Source organism: Nannobrachium achirus, assembly GCF_963921795.1.
Source record: "Nannobrachium achirus genome assembly, chromosome: 15".
In the NCBI taxonomy this organism is placed as follows: Eukaryota; Metazoa; Chordata; class Actinopteri; order Myctophiformes; family Myctophidae; genus Nannobrachium; species Nannobrachium achirus.
The window spans coordinates 23,469,247-23,494,246 of record NC_137822.1 but is presented as its reverse complement, the minus strand read 5'-3'; the positions used below and the strand labels follow the sequence as shown (position 1 = coordinate 23,494,246).

Here is a 25,000-nt window from a genome sequence, read left to right as displayed (position 1 = left end):
GCCCGTTTTGCAAACAATAGCCATAAATCACAAACAAAACGTCGAGTCAACACTGAATTTCTGCCACAGGTTGCGGGTGGCTTACTCAACGAATCCCCAGAAGCATTTCCAATTCGACCCGTAGAGGGCGTCACAAACGCGCAAAACGTAACCGTTTTGTTCCAAAACGCGTTTTTCAGGCGGACCGACCCTCTCAAAAAGAAACACAGACCACTCTGCGGATGGTCTCACGGTCCAAACCGCTGCACACACACACACACACACACACACACACACACACACACACACACACACACATAGCCATTAAACGAAACGGGTATTTCTTACATTGATGCTCCTACATATTATCATGCAAGTACCAGTTAAAGTTACTTTCCATCCCTCATATACCGTGTGCACAGTGCACATCCCATAACCCACACACTGCACATCATTTCGGAGCTCATATCTTTGAACGGGTAAGGACTAGTTATTATTATTATTACGTTTCATAATTTGCATGTAATAATAATTTTAGCATGACATATTTTTCACATGTATATTTAACGTTACCATGAGGGGTTCCTTATTTTCCACTGTCGGTGGGACAAGCTCTGAGCTCGTACACCTGCAATCTGTGGCCCTCAGCACCGTCGTCAGGGACGTGCAGAGAATGTTAGAGAGGCAGGGGCTATTTTCACTACTTGATACCACACTGAACTAAGCATAATCAAGTCAATACTGGAGATGTGGCGTACGGCTGCCTTCATGTATGGCATGGAAAGAGGGCTTTTGCATTTCTTTCACCATAGTAAAAACTGCATTGATGGTCTGGAGAGGGCACTTTTTACATACAGATAAAAGGGCAGGGGCTCAAGCCCCCTTTGATGTCAATGTGTGCACGTGCCTGAGCGAATACAAAGTCTGGCACATAATATACTGTATACCTCCACCTACCCCTTGTACATGGTGTGGAAGATCAGTGATAATGTACAAATACTTATAATGGACCTAGTTCTCCAACTGATGCACTTAGCCTCCTAAACGCCACTATAGTTGGCAGTGGTGGGAAAATTACTCACTTATTTTACTTAAGTCAAAGTATCAATACTGCAATGTAGACATACTCCATTACAAGTAGAAGCCAGAATTTCAATTCAATTTTACTTGGGTAAAAGTACGAAAGTATTTACATCAAAACATACGGTATATAAAGGCTTATAAAGTAGCAAAATGTTAACATCTGTAAACCAGTGATGTGAAGTCTATTATGATTCTGATACTGTATGTTGGTGCTTTGATGGCTTCATAGATTTGTCGGCACTATCATCAGTGTTCTTACATAGACACATAACAGATAAATAACAGTCAGTATATCTATGGGAATATAGAGCTACAGTATTTAACACTCATGTTAACAACAGTATTTCACTTAACAGCACCTTTAACTGTTAAACAATAAACCTTCACGGTTTCTGAATAAACAGTTGTGTCAACGCAAAATCGTTAAGTTGCGAGCACACTGTACCCCCCCCCCCCCCCCCCCCCCCACACACACACACACACACACACACACACACACACACACACTGATTGGTCTGTGAGGCGTTGGAATGTGGGGACCAATCAGAGGCAGGGAACACCGGAACAGCCAAGTAGACTGATACCCAGCACAGCTGCTCCAATCATGTCGGTGGCTTCACACTCTGAAATATGCATAAACGCACACACGCACGCACGCACATCATCTTGTTATTCTGCTTTTTTTTTTATAAATGCCATTCATAACTGGGTGGGTTATTACATTTATAAGTTTGACAATGCATGTTAATGCGTTTGCATAAATATTACACATATTCAACTATAGTTGACTTGTCCACTTCTTTCCACAATCTTGGAGAAAGCAACGTAATGAGGGCAACACCTGAATAATCATTTGCAACATGTGGAAGTGAGCACTTCATGTGTCCAGAGTCCAGACTCAGTCTACTGAGTAGCCTACTGGCATCTTCACATTTACCATATACTTTTTCTTTAATTGTTGCGACCGTAGGTCGCATTTAGTATGAAAACCTGCAGATCATGTCCGTCCGATCATGTCCATAGACTGTAAAAAAACATGGACGGTGCGAAGCCATTTCTTTCTATGCTGCAAAAATTACGCTTTTTTGTCCCTTGTATGGGTGTCGCCATCATTGTTTTAATGGTACCCCCAGGAATCATAAGGAATGCTATTGGCTGCCAACGGTCACGTGGAACCGCAAGAATACATGGGAGAATGTGGTGTTGAGCCTCCCGAAATAAAGCACATAGCCGGCTGGTATCAGTTTAGTTGTCCACGCTCCCCGCAACTTTATCATCAATTTTAACATAAATGGGACCATATTGCACAAAACGCATATCATTGTGATTGAAAGGCAGTTTTTTACTAGCAACAGGAACCATAAAGTATTTATGACGATGTTTATTAAGGTTAGAAAATCAAAGGGGGAAATGACTGGGGTCCAATGGAGAAATATTCGTTTTGGTAACTCACGGGGGGAAAACAGCGCAACTAGCGGCCAATCATGGGATCTTTCTGTTCCGGGAATGCTTCATGAATAATCCAGGCAACAACACGCCTGGTCCGTCCGTGTGTCACGCCTCATGTCATGCTCCATATATGGCCAAGATCCCTGCATGTCATCAATACTAAGCCCATATCTGGGAATGCCCTATATGGACATACTGTGTCAGTCTCTGTTGTTTCTCGCCCTTGGGGCGTCTTACTGGTTATTATTCTACATTATCTTTCAGGTGTTCGTTAACCTCGCGTCATCAGGCTTTCTCTGGGGAAAGCCTGGTGCTCGTTTACTAAACTGGTCGTTTCATCCGGTCTCGATCGGATGGCATCCTCGACTGGATGGCAGAAGCGGCGTCGCTTTGTTTTGGTTCCCCGCTTGTTTCCCCAATCCCTATCTAAATGCTAGAGGAGTGTTGTCTTGCCAGTCGCTGCTAGTTGGACTAAAATATGAATATATCAAACAGACTTTTCAAAAAATATGCAAAACTACGCCGCATCAAGGTTTTTTTGGGGGTAGGTACTAAAATTATGTCATTGAGCGCAGGGAATTGTTTTGGGTTAAAACTGATTCCGGTTTGGTAGTTCCGGCCAAAGTGTAGTCCGTTTCGACGTAGGACGACATCCGCTCCCGACCGGATCAAAAGCCAGAAATTGGAAGTGATCCCAGGCTAGGTGTTCGTAAGCATCAATAAGTGTTTGCAGGTAACAGGTGTAATGCATCTCTCTCTCTCTCTCTCTCTCTCTCTCTCTCTCTCTCTCTCTCTCTCTCTCTCTCTCTGTCTCAGTGATAATCTGTCTAAAACTTGGAGGTTATTATTAATTACTCCATCAATTGATTATTTTTAAAACCAATTGAAGAGCTGTCAGCCAGCCAACTAGCTACCTCACAACTATCTCTCTCTCTCTCTCTCTCTCTCTCTCTCTCTCTCTCTCTCTCTCTCTCTCTCTCTCTCTCTCTCTCTCTCTCTCTCTCTCTCTCTTTCTCTCTCTCTGTGAAGGCGGCGGCGTCTTCAGATCTTTTCACTCTGGGAGCCGGTTTAAAAAATGTGTTTGTGCACCCAAAACGCCGGCTCCATGTGGTCGAAAGGTCGGATTCACCTAAAATTGTATTTGATGGACGGCGCCTTATTGTTTCTGTTCGTCCCAATTACATCATCTTCTTTTTTATCATAATGCTATGCATGGAGTATACTGTATAGCCTAAACTACAATGCAAGTCAGGATTTAGCTTGGTAGTGTGCCTACTGGATGGAGAGAGCATGAGATATAGTGAAAGAGAGTATGAGTGAAATGCTTCAAAAGAGCGATGTTTGGCTGAAAAATAGATCTGGAAGCTACTTTTGATATGTTGTGTGTATGTGACACTTGTAGTATGATCAGGTAGGGTGTTAATTAACTATGTGTGTGTGTGTGTGTGTGTGTGTGTGCGTGCGTGCGTGCGTGCGTGCGTGCGTGCGTGCGTGTGTGTGTGGGGAGAGAGAGAGCTGCAACTATGGTGGAGAGTTACATTAGCTGGCTTGGGAACCAGCAGATGGATATTTATTGTTATTCGTCCCCAAATACATATTTTATCATCCCTAAATGCATATTCTTGCGTGTTTATGGACACCTCTGGCACGATAATTAAATATTTTACGTTAAATATATGTTATATTCACACCCATTCATATGCAATTTACAAATACATTTGTATCCTGCAATGGTATTCCAGTGGAAAAGGCACATAAGTAAGTGCATGCGTACAGTATACAGTATGCATGCATGCATGCACCTACTATGTATGTTTGTGTGCATTTCACTGTGTTTGTGTATTTACGTACTGTACTGTACGTGCGTGCGTGTGTGTAAGCATTTTCTTGGTCCACGGGACCATGCGTGTGCAGGTTCTTCTTAATGAGTGCTGGCAGTCTGCAACACATGGTAGTAATTAAATCAAAGGAAATTGGCAAAAAAAAATGGGGGGGAAACAAAAGTCTGTGTCCAGTTAGCCAGAGCAAGTCCTCGTATCTTGAAAGGAGAAACGCTCCGCTAATAAAAGCAGAGTGGAAGAGACTCGTTAAAGCCCTGTCACCTGTGGGACATTCTTCTGTTCTGGTGCCAAACCTGTGTGCCCAAATTATGCCTCCACCCCACCGCACCGCACCGCACACATGCACAAAAGCATGCACGCACACACACACACACACACGCATGCGCGCATGCACAAAAGCATGCATGCGCACATGCTTGGGCGCATGGCATACACAAAAGCATGAAAGCAATAAATAAAATCCTCTGTCCAAAACTGTAAAAAAAATGGAGAACCCGGTGAGTTATTATTAGTGTGGTTGCCCAACCAGAATATAGTACTTGTCCAACATTCTTTCTTTCTTTCTTTCTTTCTTTCTTTCTTTCTTTCTTTCTTTCTTTGCATTTTGCTAAGAGTTATCCGTTATATGCCCCTACTGACTTTGCTCACAAATCATGCAAAGCGGTACACAGTATCTCTAAACTCAAAGTCTATATACAGTAGGGCTGAAGTGGTTACTGTATATATTTTTTAATAATATTTGAAATCTACTTACAGGCCAATCTGTGTATACATGCGACGTGACGGTTGCTTACAGTATCTCCCGATTAGGGAGTCTTACTGGTTTACATCAATTCATTAGTGAATATATTTTCTCCATTGTCTTGAATGGGAAAATGCAAAAACAAAACTTTTTCCTAAATATGGAGATGACTCTCATCATAGATGACTGATAGCCTCATAGTACATGCACTCTGATCTAACGCGGACAGTTTCTGTATGGAGATGGGCGGACCCGGAGATCTCTCCGGGAGTCTCTGGCCAATAGCATGTCTTCTCCCCCCCACCCTCCTCTGCTCCTCAGCGCAGAGAACGCTGCTGCGTCATGACCAACGAATTCGGTGCGACGCCTCTCTGCATTCTGATTGGTTAGGGAAATTCTACACTTGCTCCAACAGTGATTTTAACGCGATCGCCCAGGCTTATTTTTCTTCCGATCGCCAAACCAAGCCTGGGTTTCAGAGGTTATAGCACATGAGACTGACCATACAGTGTCCATACAGTATATGGGATTTCTATTGATGACAACAGGAATCTCCATATATGGGTATAAAAGGGACAAGGACTGACACAGAGATCTCCATATACTGTATGGCCATTCATTTGATTTTCCCCATTGACTTCAGTAACCATAGTGCATAGAGTTACATTAGCTAGCTTAGGAGCCTGCAGATGGATATGTATTGTTATTCATCCCAAAATACATATTTTATCATCCCTAAATGCCTAGTCTTTTGTGTTTATGGAGACCTCTGGCACAATAATTAAATATTTTACATGTTATATTCACACCCATTCATATATATGCAATTTACAAATACATTTGTATCCTGCAATGTTATGGTATTCCGGTGGAAAAGGCACATAAGTGAGTGCATGCGTACAGTATACCTACTATGTATGTTTGTGTGCACTTCACTGTATTTGTGTATGTACTGTACATGCGTGCATAGGGGGGTGCATGCTCTCACAAAGATTTGGCAAACCCTTGTAGTAGCTCAGAGGACCAGGGGGCCCAGGAACCCCCTGTTGAAGACTCTTGCAGTGGACCACAGCTGTGCAAATTGACGTTGGTAGGCATGCTTAGAAACACTATGTATTGTGTGTGACGTCAGAGCAAAGCTATGTCATTACTATATTTTCTGATTGAATTATTAATTTTGAGCTTCACCAGTAGTAACTTAGATGAATTCAGACACCATGGAATTACGAAGAATTTTGATTCTACTGTTTTCTATCTTGGCGCTCACCTCTGCACACCAAATCAAGTACAAAAACTGTGGATCAACTTCTGGAAAAGTGTCCGTGGTTGACATCACTCCGTGCAGTAGACTACCTTGTCTACTTCACAAAGGGCGGGACTACAAAATCCAAGTGACATTCACCAGTTATGTGCAGAGCCAAACTAGCGAAGCACTTGTCCACGGAATAATTTTTGGTTTCCCCATCAAATGGGACGGCCTCTCTGAGACCGACGGCTGCAAATCAGGAATTAGTTGCCCCATTCAAGAGCAGACAGAATATCGTTATGAGACGCAGCTGCATGTGAAGAAAGAGTATCCCCTAATGGAACTAACCGTCAGATGGCAACTGATTGATGATGCCAACAAGAACCTATTTTGCATTGAGTTCCCAGTCAAGATTGTGAAATAAGGTGTTTACGGAATTGCTGTGATTAATAAAGTAGAGATGAGACTTTAATAATAATCTGAGCATATTCGGAACTGGGTGGCTGCAACACCAAATGGCTCAGCAAGTCTACCTCTCTCATCAGTAACTACGCAGCTATTGCCTCACCATCGTCCTGAATCGATGAAAGAAGAGGCCTTTTCTGCCTTTATTGAACCAATGGAGAATGACAGGAAACAGACAGACGGGGAGTGACACGCAAAGGCTGTCGAGACATGAACCCGCGGCACACTACCAGGCCGCACTAGAGCCCACATGCAGCACGTGTCCGGACCACTAGGCCATTGGGCGCCCCATTGAGTCCACTCTGTAGTCCACTCCAGACAGACTCGAACTATGCAGATGTAATGCTAACCTGCTATCTTACCATTTAGAGACCACAGACCAGAGTGGACTCACAGTTGGTCTTGAGATGAAGGCCTAGAGTAGCAGGTTATCACCTATAAGACCTCCCGGAACTCTAAAGACAACAGGAGGCAGGCGGTTGCATGGAGGGCTTTGAATGGCATGCCCAGATTGTGAAGTCCATCCTCCCCTGTCCGTTGCTACATGCAGTACTAATCAGCAATTGTGATGACTGTGACGAATAAACTATGTTGATTATGTATTGGTATTTCCCTCAGTGAGAATCGAACCCAGGCCGTTGGATTACCTGCTAACCCTTGCTACTGAGTGAGCTAACCAGGCAGCTAGCCGATTTTTTTTGAGCGCTGCAAACCGCTCCTAGCTGTGCGTGTGTCCATAGCCTTTTGCCATAGTAAAATGTGCGTGCGTAGTATCATGTTTGTCTAGTGATGTCATATGTCGTATGTCTGTAGCCTTTTTCCTCAGCGTTTTGCCATAGCAACACGTGTGTGTAGCATAGCCTGTACATCCTAGACTTAAATCCTAGTCTGAAGATGTTATGCAAGCACGACCACCGCTCACTTCACATTGGGTGTGTTTTTTTAATTTATTTTTTTGCTTGGTTTTAACTTTTAATCCCTTCCAAGCCACGGGGAGCCACTTAATATTAAAACCGTTTTATACCGGACATCTGAGCAAGGATGTCTCAGCCGCGCCGTCTTTTACCGTACTTTGTCATTAAAAACGAAATAAATGATTTTTATCCAAAAATCGGCGATCGTCTAACCTTCCCTAGTCACCGCTCGTCCATCGATAGCGCATGGCTCCTCTGACATGAAGCAGAAGTGACGTCAGGTCCTTTCCATGAAAACCTTCCCAGCTACCATCCATTTTCTGACGTTAGTGCTCGCACAGCTGGAGTGCTGGGGGCTAAGCTAGCGAAAATGTTCATATCTACTCTAGAGTCATACTTGGATTATTTGAGACGACATTTACATGAACGGATCGCGCACGCGAAACGCACGGGGAGAAGATGCGTCTGCCGAAACCGCCACTCTAAGCCAATGCAGACTGACGAATTTCGCTGGTGACTGTGGTGAGAATACAACGGGGATCGTGTGATGTTTATGGGGGATGAAGACCACGTGATATAGCGCTGATGGTCTTGTAAAATGAATGCAGTTCAGATCATAATATAATAATAGAAATTTCACGGCTAATCTACCAACAAGCCATTCTATTTCGGCTGGCGAAGTGTTAACGGCACATAACTCAGTAACGGGACGAACCGTGGCAGTGAAAAAGACTATGCCTAAACCTAACCCTAACCTCAGTAAAACTATGCCTAAACCTAACCCAACCCCTAACCTCAGTAAAACTATGCCTAAAATGCCTAAACCTAACCCTAAAACAAAAATGTCGGAGTGGCACCTCCATCTCAGTACCTCAGTAAGATCACATGGCTAGAATTCCCAACCAGGTAGTCTCGAATCCCAGTGTGAGTAGGACTTATTTTTTTTCTCTGAACGTGTGTTGGCGCATGCGCATTGCAATGACAAGACCAAGGCTGATAACGGGTCTCCCAGCTCCTGGGAGCTGGTAGTCAGACTACTGAGCCTTGGCTAAGGTATGACAACAGTGATACCAGACCCATCCCAAGGGATGATAATGCATGTATCAGGTGGAATTATGAACTATGAAATGAACTAGTTCATTTTAGAAGTTTTTAACTTGAACTTGAACTAGTTCATGTTGAAGGTGAACTTTCCCAACACTGCAAAACCCCAAAAGTCCATTGAGTTCGATGGGCCTTTGAGTTCAATGGACTTTTTCTGTAACCTTTTTCTGTAATGCTAAAACCCCAAAAGTCCATTGAGTTCAATGGAATAGTGGTGCGAGCTTGAGGATTGGTTAAGCTTGCCCCTGTCATGATCTGTGCCACACGGTGGAGCTTCCAGGGTCTCAGCGCCCCCTAAGAACAGTTATATCAGCGTGCTCATCCATGGGTGTCAACTCTAGGTTCAGGTGCGAACCTCTGGATTATGGAATAGATAAATAAAAAAGAAGATGAAGAAAAATTAGACCTGCGCAAGTATCAAACACGACACAGTGCATATCTCCCTGTATGGGCTACTCTGTCCGTGACATCAGTTATTGCCATACAGACCCAACTTCTGAGAGATGTGTGTATGAGCATGGATCCCCAAACATGGAGTTCCGTTATTCATACTGAAAACGTGATTTTGTTATTTGTTGTTAATTCCAATCGCTGTGCATATTTCAGATGACCTGAGGGACTGATGAGTGCAAATCCTCATGTATAGAGTACACTGATGTGATCAATATGGCATCATAATACTGACATCACAGAATGGCCTGGACTCCATATTTGAGCATGAACTTCACATAAGAGAATACAAAGGACAGACTGACTGCGAAATCACCATATATGGGCATAAAAGAGACACAGACAGGCAGACGGGTACTTCTGACAACAGGTACTGCAGCTATTGCATAACAGGGTGGGCAAACTTGCATCTTTCCTGACTTGCATCGGTCCTGATTATAGGTAGATCCTGTGAATAAAGTTAATATATATATCAAGATATCCCAGATGCATCTATTGAACATGAGACTTTAAGCTACAGTGAGTCTGACCTCAGTAACGGCCATGCACTGCGTTTGGACATTTTCTTTTTTGTACATATGGAATGGAACTGGAACTGAAACATTATCAAATTGAAGATGCTTGTAACTTTTCTTGCTAGAGTGCAAGCAAATGTGTCCAGTTTCATGTTCTCACAAATATTTGGCGAACCCCTATAGTAACTCTGAGGACCCCCAAGGGGTCCCAGACCCCCTGTTGAAGACTCTTGCTGTGGACCAGTAGGAGAACAGCTGTGCAAACTGTAAATGTAAAATACATTTACAGTTAATTGCACTTAATTGCAGTAATATAGGGCGCTGGATGATTTTGATTTTTCATAACCTTTTTTAAGCTGGTCAAAGTTACAGGAGTGCATAATGTCATATGAAGTACCTTGTTTGTTCACACTAGTCCTCCAAGAGGGGTCGCCAACACAGAACATACTCGGAAGGTCTGCCTGGGTCTAGATGACTCGCTGCTGTAGCCCGTTCCTAACAGACTTAGACTATGCACTTAGAAATGCTATCCTGCTCTCTGACCATTTGGAGCAGGCACAGACCAGAGTGTACTCAAAGTTGTTCTTGAGCTGAAGGTAAAGAGAAGCACGTTATCGCCTATAAAAACCTCCCGGAACATCTACCTCTAAGAAAACAGGAAGCAAGCTTTTCACCTTCGACACTGGGAGCTCTCTGCCAGCTGCTTGTGCTTTGGAAGCTAAGGAGAATGTCCTACACCTACTGTACCTGCCTTTGTAAAGTACTGGTGAGCTAGATGTATGGAAGATAGCTAGATGTATGGAAGATAGATACTACTGGATATGAGTGCTCATCAACAGTGATCCTTTTTTCCCCCCTTTCTTTTTTTTCTTTTTTTTTTGAGCGGAGCTCCTGGAAAAGGAGCTATAGCTCCAACATCTGGCTTTACCCGGTCAAAAACCAATGGGAAAACGTGTTCCAAAATGTCCGGGCTTAATTAGACTAAAGCACCTCTACAATACCCGGCCTGCATCCTGGCACAAAGATCGGAAAAACTGGGGAAACATCTCCAAAATGGCCGCTTCAAAGTTATTTAGAAAGATGCTAGAAGCCCGACATCTAGACCTACCGTATGTCCCGGGCGGCATGGCCAGGCAGTGGCACGCATTTGAGTGAGGGGACTGATGAATAAGTCCATATTTGGGCATTCCCAGTGCTGTGCCTGAACACGTTCAATGAACGATTGTTAAAACATGTTCATATTTTGGGGGAACGTGAACGCACCAGCTTCGGACGTTATTATCCGATATCCTCAGCGATTATCACTTCTTATCAGCCGATATTATCCAGCGAGTAGGGCCATGCTCTGCCACTGAGTTGGTCAGAGTGTTAGTGCGCATGTGCTGACACATCTTGACTCGAATACTTATCTCCCCTCAGTGGGAGGTAAGCCCGGACCATAGCCAAGACCAAGTAGCCAACTTGCACTACTTTCAGAGCTACCGAGCGGCTGGCCAAACCCCCTTTTTTTGTTTTATCTTTGACAACGTGGATACTAACGCAGTACAGTCCCTTTGAGCCGCATTCGGACGCAGAAGCAGTCCCCTGGTCAATATTTACTATTCTGTCCATAACGGTACATGACTTGGTAACAGCGCAGTGCAATGTTTGCACCGATTGGCACAGCGACTCGCTCGCTGCCGCTAGCTCGCCTCAGTCACTCCTCGTCGCCTGAGACGGCACGCCTCCATCGTGGATCATGTGGCCTGAGCAGTAGCGTCGGGTGGCTGGGAAACCCACGGTAGTCAAATCCCACTAGGTGATTCCCTTTTTTATTTATTTTTCTTCAGTCTGTAGTAGAGCATGTCGATACGGCTGATAAGCACTTCAGTCGGCAGACCCTACTAGCTGGATGATATAGGCTGAAAGGACGTGATAATCTCCAATGGTATCGGATGATAACATTCGAGTCAAGTGTTGAACGCGCTCATTCTGGGTTTGTGAGCGGCGTTCGTTGGCTCGTTCGTGCCGGGCCCGGTGGCCTCGTCATTATATTCTCTTTGTATGTAATCGCGCCATTCAAACGCATCTTTACAGCGAAAGTTTGTTTAATGTCGGGCTGCGGGCAGCGCTGTGTGCGGACAGTGCATCACCTCCTGTCCTCGTCCAACAGTGACACGCATCTTCCAATTAAAAGCTGGCTTAGAAGTCGTCGTAGGACTGCTGCATGCAGAAAATAGCAGATCTACAAGCTCACAACGTGTTGCTTCTGCAACATGTTGTGAGCTTGTAGCTTGTCTGCCATTTTCTGCTACGGAAACTTGCAAAATGTGGGATATTCAGAAAAGTTTGCCTTCACAATAAAAGCCTATCAGCATTATGACAATGACAGTTGGAAAGGATAAAGGATTTGGTGGTATTTCACATTTTCAAAGGGGTGCAGGGAGAGTGGGCACATATTTAAACATTGTGGGCACCTCAATGTTAAATTAGATGAAATCATTTTGACAAATAATATCTTGCAGCAACGTATTGAAAAAGGAAAAGAAAACATTTAACTTTGAACTAGTTCATGTAGAAAGCGAGCTTTCCAACACTGCATTCCAAGATATGGGCTTCATATATTGATGACATCAGGGATCTCCATATATAGGCATAAAGAGGCATTGATCTCCATATACTGTATGGCCATTAATTTCATTTCCCCCCCTTTGAATGGGGACTTGTAATTTCCCAGAATTTCATCTTTCTAAGCTCTTTAATACTTTTCTTTGGCTAAATATTAGTGCAAACCCACAGACTTTCCCACGAATTTCAAAATGAAAAAACATAGCATAACATCGCCATATCAGTTGGACCACTGTTGCAATAGCAGTGAGCCCCGCCCACGGGCTGCACACACCCATTTATGTGGGCCAATTCCTCAAACACATCCTGACAACACAGAGAGGCTACGTTCCCCGTTGCTCCCAGTTGCTCCTTACATTTTGCTGTGTTCTCCAAGAGTACTTCTGAAACTCTTACTTTCAATCCCTCTTTGCACACCCCATAACCCAAACTCTGCACATAGTTCGGAGCACACATGTTCAAACGGGTAAGGACGTAGAGCGGTTAGCATACAAATACTCAAATAAAGTACTTATACACAAAATCTGTACTCAATTGAATGTACTTTGTTATTTTATACCACTGTACCTTTACTGGATTACAATTATTTGAACACAACAATCCGTTGTGAGCTTGTAGATATATTATACATTTGAAAACTTCAAATGAGATATTCTGCACAATAATTACTTTTACTTTTGGTACTTTAAGTCCATTTTGACGCCAATACATTTTTACCTTTACTCAAGTAAATTTTGAATTGAAAATATGTTTTGAGAATTTAATGTCTGTCCACGTGGGCCTGCGGAGACCGCTCCTGCGGGGGCTGGATCGCCGGCTATGACTCGCACCAGTTCTGCATCTCCTGCCTTGGCCCGCAGCACGTGCAGGACGCCTGTTCTGTTACTTTTGTGAGTAAACTTACTCACCAAACACCCTTCTTTTTGCCTTGAGTCACGTCTTCCAGGAATTCTTATAACCTCCGGAAGGGGAGGCTCTTCTTGAATCTGAGTGACAACACCAGCCAACCAATGGAATTGTCAGCCGGGATTGTACATCCCTCCCCTCCCCTCATAGAGACGAGACGAGAAGAAAAAATAGGATTTGTTTCTCCCCGCGAGGCCAGGGTTAGCTTGCCAGGGTTCGGCTGATTGCACATTTTGTACTGCGGCAGCAATGCCTACTGCTCGCTCCGTCTCCGGCCGAAAGATGATGGTTCTCAAATCATACTGTAACGTATGTGTCCCAACACCGCTGGCGCAGAGTCGTCTTGCTCATTGTAACTGAAAAACCTCTGTTGATTTTGATAAGATAAGAATTATGATACATAATTATGGTTTGTGTATGAGGCTCATATGACCATATAATATATATTGAACTGAACTTACAGTATAAGATACTGTAGGTTCAGGCTAAAAAGATTACAGGTCATAGTAACTTTGGTTGCCCTGGCTACGAAATCATGATATACTGTATGTGGAAAATTACCAACTACGTGTCACTGTCTTCTTGTTACTTCCTTGTTATGATCTGGGAACAAATGAATGAGTCCCACGATCTTACTGTCATAAACTGTACTCTTTATATACTGTTCTCCTCCATCTTGGAGGAGAGAGAGATTTAGAAAGCTACCCCTATGGTACGCTCACTGTTTGTCTCCTCTGTCTGACTCCTCTCAAATACAGCAATCTAAAAGATACGTCCTTTGGCTCTTTGTCTTATTTTAATTATGGATTTATAGATCCATATTTATCTTTAATAATTTATTTAATAATAGATTTTATTTAATCTAAAATGTTCTAAAGCCACATTAGCAATCTGGTAATATCAGGCTACATTTCACTTAAAAGTCAGCTTAAATCGGCATGTAAATATGACATAAATGCATTTATAATGTGAAGTGAAAATAACGCTTCTGTTCGCTGGCACCACGAGGGAGTTAGACATCGAAAAAACATGTAAAAAAAGCTTGTTTTGACCCTAAAACCCACTCTGGGGAAAAAATATTGCAGCTGTGTGCATGGTATCAAACATAACATATCTCCTTTCATGGACCGTTCTGTCAGTGACATCAGCTGTGGTGATGTCAGTCTCTGCATACTTTCTATGACGTTAGTCTTGTACTGCATACGGACAAAGGGACATATAGGGACATAGGGACATACACACAAAGCCAGATGTAGGAGTGGTTAGCGTCGCTCAAACATTTATTTTTTCAATAATAATAATAATAACACATCAAACTTATATAGCGCTTGTCATGGTACTCAAAGTCGCTTTACAAAACAAAATAAAAAAACTACTTTATTAGGACAATTAAAAACGCTAAAAGCTAAAAAAGTACATTAGCAGGGACACACAAAGATTAAAAGCTGATGGGAGAGTAGAGTAGAGTTAGGTAAGGAAAGAAAGTCTGAAAAGGTGGGTTTTGAGGGAGGCTTTGAACACGGCAAGGGTGGGGGCTTCTTTAATATGAGGTGGGAGTGGGTTCCAGAGGGTGGGGGCTGCAACTGAGAAGGCCCTGTCACCCCAGGTGTGTTTTCTTTGCCTTATGGGTAAATTCCAGGAGGTTGTCATTGCAACCTCCTGTCATTGCAGGCTTCAGAAGGCCTCGGATCATTTTATTCATTTCATTAAAAAAGCCGAACTTGTTCGGGATAGGCACACTGGACGTCGTTCCGGAAGCGGCGCTGAACATTCGGTGAACATTGGGGGGCTCAAAAATGTATTTTAAACCATTTTTAATGGAATATATCGTCGGACCATGTAAAATGGCTCGCTGGCTAGCGTAGGACGAGCCAGGACCACCCACGGCTCTACAAGCAGCTCAGGGTAAGTAAAATAATAAAAAAAAAATTGTATTGGATTGAAATAAAGCCGAACTTGTTCGGTATAGGCACTGTATGAGTTAAGCTTTGGGCTGGAAAAGGAATCAAACAACTAAAAGATGTTTTTGGCAAAAATAAGACTCTGCTCTCATTTGAAGAACTTATGGCTAAATGTAATATTCCTAGAACACACCTGTTTAAATTTTTCCAACTCAGGGACTTTATAAAGGTTAAACAAGCACAGTCTCTGACGATTCCTCCTCTGTCGATAATAGAGGGAGCTCTCATCGGGAATCCCTTTGGAAGGGGCATCATATCTGGGTTTTATACTCTCCTGGTGGACTTCTCACCTGAAACATCTGAATCTAGATTTAATGCCTGGAACTCTGATTTACAAGGGGAACTAACAATGGATGAGTTTAACACAGCCTGTGAGGAGGCTCAAGCACAGACTAGTAATACTCGTTTAAAACTGCTGCAGTATAATTGGTTGATGAGGGTGTACATCACACCAGAAAAAATGAACAAATTTAATTCTAATATCCCGGACACTTGTATCAGATGTAATGAAGATAAAGGCACCTTGTTCCACTGTTTGTAGGCATGCCCAAGAATAAAGGAGTTTTGGGAGGAGGTTAGAAAGGAGTTACAACAGATACTACTTATCAACATTGTGCTAGATCCAAAACTCTTTTTATTAGGCCTTTATCCGATTGGTCATAAGATAAAAAACTGTGAAATAAAATTTCTGGACCTTGGGTTCTTACAAGCCAAAAGGATTATCGCCCTTTCATGGAAAAAGACAAACCTAGCATTGCTCACTGCTCAGTGGTTTAAGGAACTGTCTTTGTGTCTTCCCTTAGAAAGAATCACTTACACTCTCAAAAATAAACAAGAGCTCTTTGAGAAAATATGGGGGAATTTTATTCAATATGTCAAGGGCAATGATCTCTCTCACTTAATTGAGGAACCAGGAGTAGGGTAGCCCCAGCCTCTCTGCAGTCATTTGTCCGGCCGTATGGCATGGAACTCTGGGTGTCACTGTGAATGTTATGTGCTCTTGGTATTACAATTATTTAATATTTTTATGTGTTGTGTCAATGTCAGGTATTTTGTTTGTTTTCTGTGCGGTGTTGTATTCTTTTCTTTTTATTTTCATGTCTTGTCTGTAAGTAGTCTTTTTATTGCCATGTGAATGTTGTTCTGTTTTGTTTGTTTTTTTCGTCAAAAAAAACCTAAATAAACATAATGTTAAAAAAAGAAAAGAAATGCTGGTCCCTGATTGGGTTACAGGCTTAAACACTTACTTGCACGCTCTGCTGGCACAAGTAAAGAATGGAAAATTGGTCATAACAATTTTGAGTACAGCAAGGGGGAACCGTAATTCTAGGAAAAAAGATGGGTTTTCAAAATTTCCAGGGTATCGGCATACAAAATATGTTGATTTGTAGTCCTGGGATCATTCACAGGCTGCGGAAGAGCACCCCCATAAACCAAAATGACACAAATTCTTGTCTTTAACTTTGACAGTGTGGACCTCGGACAAATTGACCTGACATCTCATCTTTGGCTGCAAATGAGTTAAGCAAATGGTATTACATCGACTGTAAAAGGGACACAGACAGACAGACAGACAGACAGACAGACAGACAAAACATGGTACAACAGCTATTGCTTTTCATCGCAGATCTCATGTTTTTCAATCACAGGTGCAAGCTGTCGTATACACTAATTGCCAATAGCGGGGCTGTTAAGGAGAACAATACTTCAGTTCTGGAAAGAAGCACCACAATTTTACAGAGTGTACCTCTTGGGTCATTCTTTAGAAAAATCACATTAGACACTTAATTTTCAAAATGTCCACCAGTTTTAAAGATGGCCGCCTTTTCGGATATGTTTTACAGTACGCCAGCCAGTTAATATCGAATTTTCATAATATTAGAGTTGTTTTGTAGGTTTTAAAACATCCTGAGTTCATTTATTACACTTTTAAAGCAGCCAGAATAACCTTTCTGACTTTTGGTTGGGGTCTTTCCTCACCTGGGACCCCCCAGACAGACCCCTGAGCCTATTTCAGTAATCGCTCTGCTCCTGCACCAGAACAATGTTAAATTAGATCTGAAATATGCTCTGAAATAAAAAATGACTAGTAGCAAATAACAGAGGTCTTCCACGGGGGGTCCGGGACCCCTGGGGGGGTCCTCAGAGCTATTACAGGGGGCCTGCCAAATCTCGATGAGATCTTTTTTTTTTCTTTTTTTTTTACATTTGAAACTTTGAATGTTTTTATGTATCCTGGTTTTATGTATTGTACTTTGATGGTTTATTAGTATTCTCAGTATTATTTATAATGTTTTTTGTGTTAAAACAGTTATGGTTGACAGCTGTTAATGCAGGGATTGCAATAATGAAGGTATTGCAACTTTTCACTTTGGGTGCAGAACAACATTTCCATTTATTGCACTGCACTCACACTGACAACACATGTCTTCATGATACAATAGCAAGGCACTTGGTACTCTACGGGTATAAGTAACAGCGTCTCCGCCATATGTGGCGGCTGCCGATTATAGCGGAGACGGAACAATACTTTGCCAGCCTTTTTGCCTCTTTTTTAGGCACTCCAAGTTGTTGAAACCCTCTAACAACCAGCCTGTGGGTATGTCCTAGGCTGCCAAATATGAAAACAAATAGTCTGCACCTGTACCCCAGCTCTGAGATCGTATTTAGGAGAGGTTGGTATTTAATGACCTTGGTCATGAAAGCTTCCTCTAGGCTAGGGTCAAAGGTGCAGGCCATCTCCAATACAGACACTTCCCTGGACTCTTCATCAACCACAACAACATCTGGTGTATTAGCTGTCAAAGATGCAAACATTTCCAAGTTATCACAGAGATGAAACATGGATGGAATGACACGGGAATGTTTGTACACACACACACACACACACACACACACACACACACACACACACACACACACACACACACACACACACACACACACACACACACACCTCTTTGTTATTGTCACCCCAAAACCCTCACCTTATCCTCTTATAGAGCCCATGGTTAATTACGCCCAAAGAGATTCACTACACTACAGTAATTTCAGACATGCAGGATATATTCGTCTTCATCATCATCATCATCTTCAATGTCCAACCTAATAGTGTTGACACAGTCTCCACCATAGCATAGAGTGAAAGGCAGGTTATTTGAGCAGCTGCACCGTCCCTTACAACCTGCTTTGCAGACACATTTGATGGGCTCAAGTACTGCCTTTGGAGCAGGGAGAGCAAGAAAACTGAAACCTGGAATATACCCTCCACTCTCTGAATTCCATCTATTTTCTTCGATTGGTGGAAGCACAGGGAAATTTGTCAGGTATGATTTATCCTGCATTGTGACGGAGTTGGCACGGAGGTAATGTGGTAGCAGTGCAGCACGAGTTGGAGGTAGCATCTCACCCTCCAAGTTATTTGACAGAAATAGTTCCCATCTGAGTAATCCCAGGGTTGTTGGACCTTTTGAACTGTAAACATGGCATGCAAAATGTTCGGACTGCAATGTTGATGGAAGCTCACAATTTATAAGCTCAGGAGGAATGGCCAATGACCTTGCCAAGGTCCTTGAAGCGGTTAGTGGCTTGGTCATCATCATCATCATCATCATCATCATCATCATCAAGTAGGCATTGACCCATGTCTTTTTGGTGATTCCAACAAATGTTCTTCCCCAGTCAACACCTGAAAAACGCAAAGGAACCCTTGACATTTGTAACATCAACTTGAACTCACTCGAATATATCAATTTCCTTTTTTTGTACCGGAGGCAAGGACTTGATAAGGAATCGGGGTATCAGCCTCTTCATGTGTTTGCACTTCCTCAAAATCATGTCCCTTGATGAAGGTATCGTATTATGATGCCTACTTCGTCATACCTGACAAATTGCCCTGAGCTTCCATCAATTGAAAAAATAGATGGAATTCAGAGAGTGGAGGGTATGTTCCAGTCAGGTTTCTTGCCATCCCTGCTGCAAAGGCAAAGCTCATCAAATGTGTTTGCAAAGCAGGTTACAAGGGACGGTGCAGCTGCTCAAACAATAACCTGCCTTGCACTCTCCTCCCTGCAAATGATATAGTGGAAACTGTCAACATTATTAGGGAGGACATGTATAGTAGTGAATTTCTTTGGGTACAATTGACCGTGAGCTCTTTAAGAGGATAGGGTGCGGGTTTTGGGGTGACGATAACAAAGAGGTGTGTGTGTTGTGTTGTCAGTGTTAGTGCAATGCAATAAATGGACATGTTAGACTGTGCGCCCAAAGTGAGAAGTTGCAATACCTTAATTCTTGCAATACCTGTGAACCTGTCTGTCTAACACACACATGTTATAAATAATACTGAGAATACTAATCAAAACAGTTTCAAATGTAAAAATATATATACATATAAAAAAAAAGGAACTTCCCCATCAAGATTCGGCAGGCCTCCTGTAGTAACTCTGAGGACCCCCTAGGGGTCCGGGACCCCTGTGGAAGACCCCTGGGTATTTGCTACTACTCATTTTTGCTTTCAGAGCCCAGTTACAACAACTTTAATGCTTCAGTTATGATCTAATTTAACATTGCTCTGGAGCAGGAGCAAAGCGACTACTCAGATAAGCTCAGGGGTCTGTTTGGGGGGTCCCAGGTGAGGAAAGACCCCAACCAAAAGTCAGAAAAGTTATTCTGGCTGCTTTAAAAGAGTAATAAATGAACTCACGATGTTTTAAAACCTACAAAACAACTCTAATATTATGAAAATCGGACATTAACTGGCTGGCGTACTGTTCAGAGGCAGCCATCTTGGAAACATGGCAGCCATTTTGATTTTTCAGTGTCTAACGTGTTTTATCATAGGAACAACCCCTAAGGAGTACTTGTGAAAAGTTTTAGGTTTCTTTCCACTTGTGAAGTATTTTAGTGCAAAAATGCATTTACCTGCCCCGCTACAAGTACACCTGTTCAGAGAGACACAGAGACAAACAAACAGTTTAGTGCAAGCCAAGTCTTGTCCACACACATACGATACAGTCTGAGCCGGCATTTGTCAGAGTGAATGACAGCGAGAGCTCAACAATGAGTGTGTATATGAAGACAGTAGAGACCGGTTTTACATATGTCTGTACCTCCTGTCACAAAGAACTCACAAAGCAAGCCTGACCCAGTGACCACCCGACACGTTACATTTCACATCGTTTTTTGATTTTATTTTAGTTTAATTTGTTCAGTTTTGTGGTGTGGTTGCGTGTTTTAATAGGTCACCAGTTACAGTTAGCTTGCAGTTTGATTAGAACGGCTTTGGCTGAAAAGTGGCTTAAGGTTTAGTGTATCAAGAACAACAACTGTGCAAATTGGCATGGATAGGCATGCATGCAACAGTTTGTATTGTGTGTGATGTCAGACAAGAGCTCTGTCAAGACTATATAAGTTCTAGAGCGACAGCGGGATGTGCCAAGCATACACAGATAAATAGCAGTGTGTTTTGGCTTCAAGGTTAGTTGAGGAGCAGTGGGTGGTACAGACTGTTTCTCATTTCCAGACAGCTGCTCCTGAGCCACAGCCACTCCAAGATGGGTTCAGTAAAAGAGATGAAGGTGCTGTTACGACAGCCAAACTATCTGTTGTTATGGTTCCTTTTGATTCCCTTTGCAGTGGTTCAGGCCCAGCACTGTGTGTGGTATGGTGAGTGCGGAGAATCAGATAAGGGGCGGAATTACAACTGTAATTACACCGGTCCGCCCATAGCGATGCCTTCTGGGGGAATAGAACTAATCAAGGAGCTGTGTCCTGGATATGACTATGGCGACCGACACTTGTGCTGTGATGAAGCCCAGCTCAATACTCTCAAAAATGGGCTGATGCAGCTATATGGGTTTGTTGGTAAGTGCCCTGCCTGTTATTTCAACCTGTTGACCATGTTCTGTGAGCTGACATGCAGCCCCCGACAGAGTCAATTTGTGAATGCCACCAAGTTTAAACCTGAACCAGATCTCAGCAAGACCAACGTGGCGGAAGTGCAGTACTACATTGGACAGACATTTGCTAATGCCATGTTCGATTCTTGTAAGGGTGTGAAATTCGGCCCGATCAATACGATCAAGGACATATTCTGTATTGATGTTGCAGTCGAGGACTGCAGACCCATTGACTTCCTCAAGAACATGTTTAATCATCCGCTTAAACTGCCTCCTTTCCCCATTGTCCCCATACTATCTGATGTCCCAGTGTCTGGCTTCAATCCTATGAACAACAAGACATTCTCCTGCACAGATCGCCTGGAAGATGGCTTGGGTCCCTGCTCCTGTCCGGACTGCCCCGATATCTGCTCCAAGCCGTTTTCTCCTGATATACCTCCTTCCTGGACAATCTTTGGCATCGATGCCATGTTTGTAATCATGTGCATCTCTTATGTGGCCTTCCTCTTTATCTTCATTGCCGCTGTGCTGGGAGCCTGGTGGTACAGGAAAAGAACTGCTGAATATGGCACTTCACTGGACAGCAATAACCCACTGTCTCAAAAACATGACAACCCTGATCAAGATGCATCACGCTGGGAAATGCTTGGGGAGCGATTTGAGCATGCCATGCGGCTCTCCTTTACAGCCTGGGGCTCTTTCTGTGTGCGGTGGCCCCTGCTGGTTACACTGACCACCCTGGTCATGGTTGCAGTCGCCTTGTCAGGACTGAATTACATGAGCATCACCACAACTCCTGTTGAGCTCTGGTCGGCCCCCGATAGCCGAGCGCGTCAAGAGAAGGACTTCTTTGACAGCCACTTTGGGCCCTTCTTCAGAATCGAGCATCTCATCATTACCACACCGCGCAAAGGAACCTTCATCTATCAGCAGGAGGAGGAAGAGCAGCCTGATGTGCCTTTTGGAGCTATCTTTGACAAGAGCATCCTACCACAGGTGCTGGAATTGCAGCTTCTAATCGAGGGCCTTGAGGCTGAGTACGCCGGGCAGAAGGTGACCCTCAAGGATATTTGTATGACTCCTCTGGCCCCATCCAATGACAACTGCGCCATCTTCAGCGTGTTCAACTACTTCCAGAATGACCGCACTAAACTAGACTTCCAGAATGACCCCAATAAACTAGCTGAATTTTACATTCATTTTCTCCATTGTACCAAAACTCCTCTGCAAGAGCAATGTTTAGGCACCTTCGGAGGCCCAGTGTTCCCACATCTGTCTCTGGGGGGTTATGATGGCCAAAACTACAACAACGCCACAGCTCTAGTGATCATGTTCCCTGTCAACAACTACCACAATGACACAGTCAAGCTGGGTAAAGCTAAGGCATGGGAGGAGGAGTTCATCCTCTTTATGAAGAACTACACCAATCCTGATTTTAACATAGCATTTAACGCTGAGAGAAGTATAGAGGATGAGATTGATAGGCAAAGCTACAGTGACATCCGCACCATAGCACTCAGCAACGGCATTATGTTAATGTACATATCCCTGGCTCTTGGTCATATCCACAGCCTCAGGCGACTGTTGGTGGACTCTAAGATCACTCTTGCGATAGCTGGCGTCCTGATTGTGCTGATATCTGTGGCCTGCTCCCTGGGCATCTTCAGCTACGCTGGTGTCCCTCTCACCCTCATCATCATCGAGGTCATCCCCTTCCTGGTGCTGACTGTAGGTGTGGACAACATTTTCATCTTAGTGCAGGCGTACCAGAGGGATAAGCGTAGGGATCAGGAAGAGCTGCACCAGCAGATTGGACGTATCTTCGGAGGTGTTGCCCCCACCATGCTCTTGTGCTCCGTGTCTGAGACTGTGGTCTTCTTCCTTGGATCCTTGTCTAATGTTCCAGCGGTGAGGACTTTCTCTCTATTTTCCGGCTTGGCCATCTTTGTTAACTTGCTGATGCAGATCAGCTGCTTCATCAGCATACTTGGCCTGGATGTCAGAAGGCAGGAGGACAATCGTCTGGATGTAATTTGCTGTGTGAAGCTTCCAGAAGAACAGGAAGAAAAGACTGATGGCTTCCTCTTACGCTTCTTCAAGAAGAAATATGCCCCCTTTATCCTTGGGGAGTGGGTTCGACCTATCGTAGTAGCAGTGTTTGTGGGGTTGACCTTCTTCAGTATTGCTGTAGTGAATAAAGTAGAGATCGGCATGGACCAGAAACTTGCCGTGCCGGATGACTCCCATGTGTTGCAGTACTTTAATAACCTGAGCATGTACCTCCAGGCTGGGCCTCCGGTGTACTTTGTGGTGGAGGAGGGGGTCGATTACAGCAGCGTGGATGGCCAGAACACGGTGTGTGGAGGAGTGGGCTGCAACAACAACTCCCTGGTCATGCAGGTCCACTCTGCCTCACTCATCAGCAACTACACTGCTATTGCCTCCGAACCCCACTCCTGGATCGATGACTACTTCGCCTGGGTTCATCCCAAGTCGAAAGAATGCTGTAGATACTTTAACTCCACGGGTGAATTCTGCAATATTAAAGTGGAAAATGAAGAGTGTGTCCGCTGTCTAAAAGGTACAGACAGAAAAATTAGGCCTGAAGGGGAAGACTTCTTGCGGTTCCTACCCATGTTTCTGAACAACACCCCCGGTGCAGACTGTCCCACAGCTGGCAGTGCCCTCTACAGCACAGCGGTGAACCTGCATCCAAATGATGCAGGTGTAGGAGCCACCCACTTCATGGCCTACCACACCGTCCTGAAAGACTCAGCAGACTTCATAAACGCCCTGAAGATGGCCCGTGCTCTGGCTGACAACATAACACAGGCTGTGGGCCACAAGGTTTTCCCTTACAGTGTGTTCTACGTGTTCTATGAGCAGTACCTGGACATGGCCCGCGACACGGCCAAGAGTCTGTGCGTGTCACTGGTGGCCATTTTTGTGGTGTCCGTGGTGTTGCTGGGCTTTGAGTTGCTGGCAGCCGCGCTGGTCACCCTCACCATCACTATGATCCTGCTCGACATGGTCGGGGTCATGTGGCTGTGGGGCATCACCCTCAATGCTGTGTCCCTGGTCAACCTGGTCATGAGCTGCGGCATCTCCGTAGAGTTCTGTGGTCACATTGTGCGGGCCTTCTCCCAAAGCAGGAAGAGCAACAAGGTGGAGCGAGCCGAGGAGGCTCTGGCCGGCATGGGCAGCTCAGTGTTCACCGGGATCACGATAGCCAAGTTTGGTGGCATCCTGGTTCTGGCCATGTCCAAATCCAAGATCTTCCAGATCTTCTACTTCCGCATGTACCTGGCCATAGTGCTGCTGGGGGCCACGCACGGACTCGTCTTCCTGCCTGTGCTGCTCAGCTATTTAGGTCCCTCTATGAACAAGGCGAAGGTGTTGGCCGCCAACCAGCGCCGCTCAGGGTTGAACCCCCCAGACACTGAACTAACCATTACAGCAGAAGAGAGCGTGTGAGAGTGAGCCCAAGCGGTTTCTGTGATTACCCACACAATGTATGGAGCATCGCCACTACAATGATTCACGGAATGAAGGCAGGAAACCAATACCAATACCAATAATAATTTATTATTAAGAATAAAAAAGACAAACACCGGGGAAAAAACAATCTTCTTGCAGCCTGGCGGTGATAATAATAAGAAATATAAAACGTGTGCGTTCACACATACAGTATATGAAGTTCTCCCAGTAGTAAAATTAAGTCAAGTAAAATACTTGGGAGAGCATAATGGTTTGTGATATGAAGAGCAGCATGGTGGTCAGAACACAGTTTGTGGAGGAGTGGGTTTCAACTCTGGTCCAGCGGGTCCACTCTGTTTCT

General features: G+C 44.0%; 2 protein-coding genes across 3 annotated transcripts in view; both read left to right on the top strand.

Moving 5' to 3' along the window:
• Positions 1 to 25,000, top strand: part of tcf4 (transcription factor 4) — a gene marked incomplete at its 5' end in the record, with an annotated part of 240,833 nt that overhangs the window by 159,423 nt on the left and 56,410 nt on the right. The gene's annotated exons all lie outside the window — the stretch shown is intronic.
• On the top strand, positions 20,818 to 24,636 carry LOC308299064 (NPC intracellular cholesterol transporter 1-like; the record flags this gene model as incomplete). Its single annotated transcript, XM_080742789.1, has 1 exon — positions 20,818 to 24,636. One exon carries the CDS (start codon positions 20,818 to 20,820, stop codon positions 24,634 to 24,636), a length of 3,819 nt encoding a protein of 1,272 aa, XP_080598915.1.